The 11,099-nt window shown below is 48.5% G+C and overlaps 1 protein-coding gene across 1 annotated transcript; it reads right to left on the bottom strand.

The window, feature by feature from the left end:
* Window positions 1-896: 896 nt before the first annotated feature.
* Window positions 897-10,444, bottom strand: LOC311140168 (WD repeat domain phosphoinositide-interacting protein 1-like; the record flags this gene model as incomplete). Its single annotated transcript, XM_084175112.1, has 3 exons — window positions 897-1,286; window positions 6,013-6,095; window positions 10,335-10,444. 3 exons carry the CDS (start codon window positions 10,442-10,444, stop codon window positions 1,102-1,104), a joined length of 378 nt encoding a protein of 125 aa, XP_084031238.1. The 3' UTR covers window positions 897-1,101.
* Window positions 10,445-11,099: the final 655 nt, after the last annotated feature.

Raw genomic sequence — 11,099 nt, 5'->3', positions numbered from 1 at the left:
GTATAGTAGTATAGTAGTATAGTAGTATAGTAGTACAGTAGTACAGTTATAATAGTAGTATAGCAGTATAGTAGTATAGTAGTATAATAGTAGTATAGTAGTTAGTATAGTAGTACAGTATATAGTAGTATAGTGGTATAGTAGTAGTATACAGTAGTTGTTCAGTAGTAGTTCAGTAGTATAGTAGGCTTACCAGGTTGTTGGCGTCATAAACTATGATCTCTCCGATGGGTGGAGCTGCCTGGGTAGGCCAGGTAGGAGTTGGAATGGTTGATGGAACAGAGCACACAGACCTGAACAGAAGAAAAATACTTTATTGATCCATTTTCCTTTCAGTCCACAGAAAGACAGCTTCTGCTTTTCCCAACCCATCAGAAAGACATAGAGCAGACACACTGGTTTGGGAAACACCGTTCTGTAGGTAGACTGTATATAGTGTGTTTACCTGAGGGGTTGGAGGGCGTGCTGAGTAGGGGTCTTCAGCAGCTTCATGTCTTTGATGTTGTGTATGTAGACTGACTCCTCCAGACACACCACCAGCCTCTACAGGAGGGGAGAGAGAGAGAGAGAGAGAGAGAGAGAGAGAGAGAGAGAGAGAGAGAGAGAGAGAGAGAGAGAGAGAGAGAGAGAGAGAGAGACAGAGAGAGAGAGAGAGAGAGAGAGAGAGAGAGAGAGGGAGAGAGACAGAGAGAGAGAGAGAGAGAGAGAGAGAGAGAGAGAGAGAGAGAGAGAAGAGAGAGAGAGAGAGAAGAGAGAGGAGAGAGAGAGAGACAGAGAGAGAGAGAGAGAGAGAGAGAGAGAGAGAGAGAGAGAGAGACAGAGAGAGGGAGAGAGAGAGAGAGAGAGAGAGAGAGAGAGAGAGAGAGAGAGTTAAGTTCCTGTTGAAACATTGTCATTTAGTAAGAGACCTACATATCTGTCCATGCATATCTGCGTCTATCCATGTATGTATGCGTGTCCAATCTACTGTACCTGTCTGTTGAGTCTGACAGAGAGGACGTGGTTACTGTAGTTCTATTACCTGTCTGTTGAGTCTGACAGAGAGGACGTGGTTACTGTAGTTCTATTACCTGTCTGTTGAGTCTGACAGAGAGGACGTGGTTACTGTAGTTCTATTACCTGTCTGTTGAGTCTGACAGAGAGGACGTGGTTACTGTAGCTGTAGTTGCAGATCTCCGTTCCCTTCTTGAAGTGGTAGACGTTCATACGTCGGGGCATGGAGAGACTAACCACCACCACCAGACTGCTGGAGAACAACCGCTCAACGATGTACACGTCTGGGGTCTCTGATGGGGGAGAGCAAGGGTGACACAGGGGAATGGGGGGAGCCTGGTATTAGTGTCCAGGGGGGCTGAGGTAGCCTGGTATTAGTGTCCTGGGGGGCTGAGGTAGCCTGGTATTAGTGTCCTGGGGGGCTGAGGTAGCCTGGTATTAGTGTCCTGGGGGGCTGAGGTAGCCTGGTATTAGTGTCCTGGGGGGCTGAGGTAGCCTGGTATTAGTGTCCTGGGGGGCTGAGGTAGCCTGGTATTAGTGTCCTGGGGGGCTGAGGTAGCCTGGTATTAGTGTCCTGGGGGGCTGAGGTAGCCTGGTATTAGTGTCCTGGGGGGCTGAGGTAGCCTGGTATTAGTGTCCTGGGGGGCTGAGGTAGCCTGGTATTAGTGTCCTGGGGGGCTGAGGTAGCCTGGTATTAGTGTCCTGGGGGGCTGAGGTAGCCTGGTATTAGTGTCCTGGGGGGCTGAGGTAGCCTGGTATTAGTGTCCTGGGGGGCTGAGGTAGCCTGGTATTAGTGTCCTGGGGGGCTAAGGTATCCTGGTATTAGTGTCCTGGGGGGCTGAGGTAGCCTGGTATTAGTGTCCTGGGGGGCTGAGGTAGCCTGGTATTAGTGTCCTGGGGGGCTGTGGTAGCCTGTTATTAGTGTCCTGGGGGGCTGAGGTAGCCTGGTATTAGTGTCCTGGGGGGCTGAGGTAGCCTGGTATTAGTGTCCTGGGGGGCTGAGGTAGCCTGGTATTAGTGTCCTGGGGGGCTGAGGTAGCCTGGTATTAGTGTCCTGGGGGGCTGAGGTAGCCTGGTATTAGTGTCCTGGGGGGCTGAGGTATCCTGGTATTAGTGTCCTGGGGGGCTGAGGTAGCCTGGTATTAGTGTCCTGGGGGGCTGAGGTAGCCTGGTATTAGTGTCCTGGGGGGCTGAGGTAGCCTGGTATTAGTGTCCTGGGGGGCTGAGGTAGCCTGGTATTAGTGTCCTGGGGGGCTGAGGTAGCCTGGTATTAGTGTCCTGGGGGGCTGAGGTAGCCTGGTATTAGTGTCCTGGGGGGCTGTGGTAGCCTGGTTTTAGTGTCCTGGGGGGCTGAGGTAGCCTGGTATTAGTGTCCTGGGGGGCTGAGGTAGCCTGGTATTAGTGTCCTGGGGGGCTGAGGTAGCCTGGTATTAGTGTCCTGGGGGGCTGAGGTAGCCTGGTATTAGTGTCCTGGGGGGCTGAGGTAGCCTGGTATTAGTGTCCTGGGGGGCTGAGGTAGCCTGGTATTAGTGTCCTGGGGGGCTGAGGTAGCCTGGTATTAGTGTCCTGGGGGGCTGAGGTAGCCTGGTATTAGTGTCCTGGGGGGCTGAGGTAGCCTGGTATTAGTGTCCTGGGGGGCTGAGGTAGCCTGGTATTAGTGTCCTGGGGGGCTGTGGTAGCCTGGTATTAGTGTCCTGGGGGGCTGAGGTAGCCTGGTATTAGTGTCCTGGGGGGCTGAGGTAGCCTGGTATTAGTGTCCTGGGGGGCTGAGGTAGCCTGGTATTAGTGTCCTGGGGGGCTGAGGTAGCCTGGTATTAGTGTCCTGGGGGGCTGAGGTAGCCTGGTATTAGTGTCCTGGGGGGCTGAGGTAGCCTGGTATTAGTGTCCTGGGGGGCTGAGGTAGCCTGGTATTAGTGTCCTGGGGGGCTGAGGTAGCCTGGTATTAGTGTCCTGGGGGGCTAAGGTATCCTGGTATTAGTGTCCTGGGGGGCTGAGGTAGCCTGGTATTAGTGTCCTGGGGGGCTGAGGTAGCCTGGTATTAGTGTCCTGGGGGGCTGTGGTAGCCTGTTATTAGTGTCCTGGGGGGCTGAGGTAGCCTGGTATTAGTGTCCTGGGGGGCTGAGGTAGCCTGGTATTAGTGTCCTGGGGGGCTGAGGTAGCCTGGTATTAGTGTCCTGGGGGGCTGAGGTAGCCTGGTATTAGTGTCCTGGGGGGCTGAGGTAGCCTGGTATTAGTGTCCTGGGGGGCTGAGGTATCCTGGTATTAGTGTCCTGGGGGGCTGAGGTAGCCTGGTATTAGTGTCCTGGGGGGCTGAGGTAGCCTGGTATTAGTGTCCTGGGGGGCTGAGGTAGCCTGGTATTAGTGTCCTGGGGGGCTGAGGTAGCCTGGTATTAGTGTCCTGGGGGGCTGAGGTAGCCTGGTATTAGTGTCCTGGGGGGCTGAGGTAGCCTGGTATTAGTGTCCTGGGGGGCTGTGGTAGCCTGGTTTTAGTGTCCTGGGGGGCTGAGGTAGCCTGGTATTAGTGTCCTGGGGGGCTGAGGTAGCCTGGTATTAGTGTCCTGGGGGGCTGAGGTAGCCTGGTATTAGTGTCCTGGGGGGCTGAGGTAGCCTGGTATTAGTGTCCTGGGGGGCTGAGGTAGCCTGGTATTAGTGTCCTGGGGGGCTGAGGTAGCCTGGTATTAGTGTCCTGGGGGGCTGAGGTAGCCTGGTATTAGTGTCCTGGGGGGCTGAGGTAGCCTGGTATTAGTGTCCTGCCATGGTTGGTTTCTATCTCCACACCGTATCACTGTGTCTGTCTGCCAGTAATAATGAACTGAGCAGTAAATGACCAGAGACTGGTGGCTAGTGAAGTGATCCATCTATCCACTGTTGTCTGTAAACCAGTTATCAGTCTACACACAGTGTCTGCAACCCAAATTACACCCTATTGCCTATATAGTGCACTACTTTTGACTAGGGGCCATAGGGCTCTATGTATTTGGAACACAGCCAGTGATTCACCACAAGGAAGTAGACTAACAGAGAATTACCCATCACTGGAAGAGGACTGCCAATGAATTTCCCTGTAACTGACACTAATGCCCAGAGAAAGGCTGGACAGAACTAGAATGAGATCCTATATATGGGCTGAACAATGCTACAGCTTGGCAGAGCAGAGTACTGTATAAGTCAGAGCCTTGAAGGGAGATCATATCAGATCCCACTACAGCGCCTTCGGAAAGGATTCAGACCCCTTGACTCTTTCCACATTTTGTTATGTTACAGCCTTATTCTAAAATGGATTAAATTGTTTTTTTCCCCCTCATAAATCTACACACAATAACCCATAATGACAAAGCAAAAACTTGTTGTTAGAAAATTTAGCTAATTTATAAATAAATATATAAACGGAAATATCACATATACATAAGTATTCAGACCCTTTACTCAGTACTTTGTTGAAGCACCTTTGGCAGCGATTACAGCATCAAGTATTTTTAGGTATGACACTACAAGCTTGGCACACCTGCATTTGGGGAGTTTCTCCCATTCTTCTCTGCAGATCCTCTCAAGCTCTGTCAGGTTGGATGGGGAGCGTTGCTGTACAGCTATTTTCAGGTCTCTCCAGAGATGTTTGATCGGGTTCAAGTCCGAGCTCTGGCTGGGCCACTCAAGGACATTCAGAAACTTATCCTGAAGCCACTCCTGCGTTGACTTGGCTGTATGCTTAGGGTCGTTGTCCTGTTGGAAGGTGAACCTTCGCCCCAGTCTGAGGTCCTGAGCGCTCTGGAGCAGGTTTTCATCAAGGATCGCTCTGTACTTTGCTCTGTTCATCTTTGCCTCGTACCTCATTAGTCTCCCAGTCCCTGTCGCTGAAAAACATCCCCACAGCATGATGCTGCCACCACCATGCTTCACCGTAGGGATGGTGTCAGGTTTCCTCCAGACGTGGCGCTTGGCATTCAGGCCAAAGAGTTCAATCTTGGTTTCATCAAACCAGAGAATCTTGTTTCTCATGGTCTGAGAGTCTTTAGGTGCCTTTTGGCAAACTCCAAGCGGGCTGTCATGTGCCTTTTACTGAGGAGTGGCTTCCGTCTGGCCACTCTACTATAAAGGCCTGATTGGTGGAGTGTTGCAGAGACGGTTGTCCTTCTGGAAGGTTCTCCCATCTCCACAGAGGAACTCTAGAGCTCTGTCAGAGTGACCATCGATTTCTTGGTCACCTCCCTGACCAAGGCCCTTCTCCCCCGATTGCTCAATTTGGCCGGGAGGCCAGCTCTAGGAAGAGTCTTGGTGGTTTCAAACTTTTTCCATTTAAGAATGATGGAGGCCACTGTGTTCATGGGGACCTTCAATGCTGCAGAATTTTTTTGGTACCCTTCCCCAGATCTGTGCTTCGACACAATCCTGTCTCTGAGCTCTACGGACAATTCCTTTGACCTCATGGCTTGGTTCTTGCTTTGACATGCACTGTCAACTGTGGGACCTTATATAGACAGGTGTGTGCCTTTCAAAAGCATGTCCAATCAATTGAATTTACCAAAGGTGGACTCCAATCAAGTTGTAGAAACATCTCAAGGATGATCAATGGAAACAGGATGCACCTGAGCTCAATTTCGAGTCTCATGGCAAAGGGTCTGAATACTTATGTAAATAAGGTATTTCAGTTGTTTATTTCTAAAAACCTGTTTTCACTTTTTCATTATGGGGTATTGTGTGTAGATTGCTGATGATTTTTATTTATTTAATCCATTTTAGAACAAGGCCGTAACATAACAAAATGTGGAAAAAGTCAAGGGGTATGAATACTTTCCTAAGGCACTGTACAAGGCTCTGGTAAAGGAGTCATAGAGTACAGGCAGCCTATCAGAGAGAGACAGAGGTGTTGGAACTAAGTCTAGTCTAGGGGAAGGTTTTTTTTGGGGACGGGTTCTAGGGGAAGGGGTTTGATTGGGACGGGTTCGTTTGGGACGGGGATTAGGGTAAGGGGTTTGTTTGGGACAGGGTCTAGGGGTGTGTTTGGGACGGGGCTATACTAACCGCTCTCGTAGATGCAGTCCAGTTTGTCCACTGAGGTCACAGAGAACAGCTTATAGCCTGTCTTGGTTCCCACTGCCAATGACCTGGGAACACACCACACACACACACACACACACACACACACACACACACACACACACACAACAACAACAACATACAGAGGTTGACAAGAGGTTGATAAACACATATATAATATTATAAGTCAATGTGTGACTAGTTTCTTCATGAGTATTACAGTGTGCACACACACACACACACACAACGAGCAGAGGTAGATAAGTAAAAAATACATTGAACTTGCTACGGTAAAAACATGTCAATGAAGTGTGACTCATCTCATGCACACCAGACTTTGCTCTCAAGGCTTTTTATAGGCATTGTTTATTTTGGGGATTCCAGAACCCCAAACATTTACTTTGTTTTAAAGTTTGCTGCAAGGACTTTTGATAAAGGGACAAAAACATAGAATTTGAAAGTTGAAAGTGTGACTCTTTACTCATGTAAACTCTATGTTCTCCATCCATTCTGGGCAGGAGGGAATTTCCCCAAACTACATGACTGAAATATCATTTTCAGTTTCTGTTAAACATGATATTGCCTATGGAGTACTGATGTGCTTGAACTTGCTCATTATCATTTTGCATAGCCAGTCCAAATACAAAGTAAGTATTGCACACACACTCTCTCCCATTCTCTCGCTCTCTCACTCTCTTTTTCTCACTCACTCTCTCCACACACACTGTATAGTCATCATGTTTCCAAACTGATGCAACATTTCTGAGAGAACTGATAAAACTGCCCACACAAACACACACGTCCTATCTGATACTGAGTCACACAGGTCTAATACACACGTCCTATCTGATACTGAGTCACACAGGTCTAATACACACGTCCTATCTGATACTGAGTCACACAGGTCTAATACACACGTCCTATCTGATACTGAGTCACACAGGTCTAATACACACGTCCTATCTGATACTGAGTCACACAGGTCTAACACACACGTCCTATCTGATACGAAGTAACACAGGTCTAATACACACGTCCTATCTGATACTGAGTCACACAGGTCTAATACACACGTCCTATCTGATACTGAGTCACACAGGTCTAATACACACGTCCTATCTGATACTGAGTCACACAGGTCTAATACACACGTCCTATCTGATACTGAGTAACACAGGTCTAATACACACGTCCTATCTGATACTGAGTCACACAGGTCTAATACACACGTCCTATCTGATACTGAGTAACACAGGTCTAATACACACGTCCTATCTGATACTGAGTCACACAGGTCTAATACACACGTCCTATCTGATACTGAGTCACACAGGTCTAACACACACGTCCTATCTGATACGAAGTAACACAGGTCTAATACACACGTCCTATCTGATACTGAGTCACACAGGTCTAATACACACGTCCTATCTGATACTGAGTAACACAGGTCTAATACACACGTCCTATCTGATACTGAGTCACACAGGTCTAATACACACGTCCTATCTGATACTGAGTAACACAGGTCTAACACACACGTCCTATCTGATACTGAGGCCACTCCAGGACCTTAATGTGCTTCTTCTTGAGCCACTCCTTTGTTGCCTTGGCCGTGTGTTTTGGGTCATTGTCATGCTGGAATACTTATCCACAACCCATTTTCAATGCCCTGGCTGAGGGAAGGAGGTTCTCACCCAAGATTTGACGGTACATGGCCCCGTCCATCGTCCCTTTGATGCGGTGAAGTTGTCTTGTCCCCTTAGCAGAAAAACACCCCCAAAGCATAATGTTTCCACCTCCATGTTTGACGGTGGGGATGGTGTTCTTGGGGTCATAGGCAGCATTCCTCCTCCTCCAAACACGGCGAGTTGAGTTGATGCCAAAGAGCTCGATTTTGGTCTCATCTGACCACAACACTTTCACCCAGTTCTCCTCTGAATCATTCAGATGTTCATTGGCAAACTTCAGACGGCCCTGTATATGTGCTTTCTTGAGTAGGGGGACCTTGCGGGCGCTGCAGGATTTCAGTCCTTCACGGCGTAGTGTGTTACCAATTGTTTTCTTGGTGACTATGGTCCCAGCTGCCTTGAGATCCTTGACAAGATCCTCCCGTGTAGTTCTGGGCTGATTCCTCACCGTTCTCATGATCATTGCAACTCCACGAGGTGAGATCTTGCATGGAGCCCCAGGCCGAGGGAAATTGACAGTTATTTTGCGTTTCTTCCATTTGCGAATATTCGTACCAACTGTTGTCACCTTCTCACCAAGCTGCTTGGCGATGGTCTTGTAGCCCATTCCAGCCTTGTGTAGGTCTACAATCTTGTCCCTGACATCCTTGGAGAGCTCTTTGGTCTTGGCCATGGTGGAGAGTTTGGAATCTGATTTATTGTTTCCTTCTGTGGACAGGTGCCTTTTATACAGGTAACAAGCTGAGATTAGGAGCACTCCCTTTAAGACTGTGCTCCTAATCTCAGCTCGTTACCTGTATAAAAGACACCTGGGAGCCAGAAATCTTTCTGATTGAGAGGGGGTCAAATACTTATTTCCCTCATTAAAATGCAAATCAATTTATAACATTTTTGACATGCGTTTTTCTGGATTTTTGTTGTTGTTATTCTGTCTCTCACTGTTCAAATAAACCTACCATTAAAATTATAGACTGATCCTTTCTTAAGGATAATTTTTCCCCTCACTGTACAGGGGGTGCCGGTACAGAGTCAATGTGCGGGGGCACAGGTTAGTCGAGGTAATTGAGGTAATATGTACATGTAGGTAGAGTTATTAAAGTGACTATGCATAGATAATAAACAGAGAGAGGGGGGGGGGGGGGGGAGCGCAATGCAAATAGTCTGGGTAGCAATTTCATTAGATGTTCAGGAGTCTTATGGCTTGGGGGTAGAAGCTGTTTAGAAGCCTCTTGGACCTAGACTTGGCGCTCCGGTACCGCTTGCTATGCGGTAGCAGAGAGAACAGTCTAGGACTAGGGTGGCTGGAGTCTTTGACAATTTTTAGGGCCTTCCTCTGACACCGCCTGGTATAGAGGTCCTGGATGGCAGGAAGCTTGGCCCCAGTGATGTACTGGGCCTTACGCACTACCCTCTGTAGTGCCTTGCGGTCGGAGGCCAAGCAGTTGCCATACCAGGCAGTGATGCAACCAGTCAGGATGCTCTCGATGGTGCAGCTGTAGAACCTTTTGAGGATCTGAGGACCCATGCCAAATCTTTTCAGTCTCCTGAGGGGGAATAGGTTTTGTCGTGCCCTCTTCACGACTGTCTTGGTGTGCTTGGACCATGTTAGTTTGTTGGTGATGTGGACACCAAGGAACTTGAAGCTCTCAACCTGATCCAAACACAACAGGACAGGACAACAGGTCTACTCTGTTCTGCATTCCTTCATCAGATAAACAGTCTCCTGTTCAAGGTGTGTTACCTAGTACCTAGCCTACGACAGAAGCTATGGACAGGTTGTGAGAATTCTCTCCACAGTGCCAGCCAGCCACATATCAGGTGAGCAGGCGATCTGAAAGTTAGGCTGCGTCCCCAAATAACACCCTATTCCCTACATAGTGCTCTATAGGCCCTGGTCAAAACTAGTGCACTACATAGAGAATATGATGCCATTTGGGATAGCGCTCTGTTCATGAAAAGTAGTTGAGCTTGGCGATTCAAGCCTTCTCAGTTAGTGCTTACATTAGGCAAAGGAACTCTCTCTCTCTCGTCTCAATCTCTTATTTTAGTGAGATTATTATTATTATACTAGTTTATTACTGTGTTGGTCCAGTCCTATGCCCCACTTTAAAATGAAGACATTGAGAAAGGGATCAATAGATTTCTATTTTCTATTAGCGTGTATAACAGGAGTGCTTTTGAAGTCCTGTTGTTCTGCCTCCAGAACGGTTCCATCCACTGTTGGCAACACTCTCCGTCTTTCTCATCAGTAGCCTTGGCTGAAGAGTTTCACTCCGAGCTTTCAAAGCTTTTTTAGAATAAATCCTGTGGTTTAGGGTTGAAGCATAATTAGTGTATTTGGTTCAGATGACTGTGAACAGCCCTTTCTGATTATATAGCCGCTATGTATAATTCTATAACATCTATGGGCTATTTAATTAGGATTTTAGGACCTCACGATTAAAGGGAAATATGCGATTAAAGGGAAATATGTTTTAAGATTGCATCACCATGATATCATACTAACAGGTATATTTATCCATAGCTTATCTTATAGAAAATGACAAGGACATTTGCAGAGAGAGCATTCTGTTGTCGGCGACCAGCCCAACAGGCAGCGGGTTCGGAGGCGCTTACGTGGAGTCCTGGTTGAAAGAGGCGCAGCCAAGCCCCGCCAGATCCGTCCCCGGCCCGGCTCCCGGTTCACCCGGTCCGCCAGGACCGTCTGCTCCCTCTCCCGTCTCCATCCCGATTCCCAGCGACCTCTTTCCCTCCCTCCGCCCTGGATCGGAGGCCTGGGATCGGTTTTGCCTCTTAGCACGATAGCGTCGGATTGAGGATCCAGCTGAGAAGAAATCTCGATCGCCTTTTCAACAATAAACCGATCTAATCATAGGCCTGCGTGTTTTGAACTCCGTATTTCCGGTGTTTTTAGAATCCAAATCTGAGTTCCATAAATGTTCTTAGTTGTTACAGGAGAGATCAGACACTCTGGAGAAAGAAGAAGGGGAAAAACCGAAGCAAAACAAGAACAGCTGACAGCTTGTTGCGTCACTCGGATTTCCAGTCGCAGTTGGCTAAAAGCGAAATTCAATGTTGTCGTCGGCTCGATTCTGATTGGTCAGGTGCATAGAGAATGATAGAGGCCTGTAGTGGCCAAAGTATATTTTAGCATTGGCAGCGCCAGAGAGGAAGACGCAAAGCAAGAGGTTTTACTCCGCCCAAAAAATCCTGGTTCGAATCCAGGCTCTGTCATAGCCGGCCGCGACCGGGAGACCAATGGGGCGGCGCGCAATTGGCCCAGCGTCCTCCAGGGTAGGGGAGGGAATGGCCGGCAGGGATGTAGCTCAGTTGATAGAGCATGGCGTTTGCAACGCCAGGGTTGTGGGTTTGATTCCCACA

The sequence above is a fragment of the Coregonus lavaretus genome (assembly GCF_964263955.1).
Source record: "Coregonus lavaretus genome assembly, chromosome: 2".
NCBI lineage: Eukaryota > Metazoa > Chordata > Actinopteri > Salmoniformes > Salmonidae > Coregonus > Coregonus lavaretus.
This window is presented reverse-complemented; position numbering and strand designations above follow the sequence as displayed.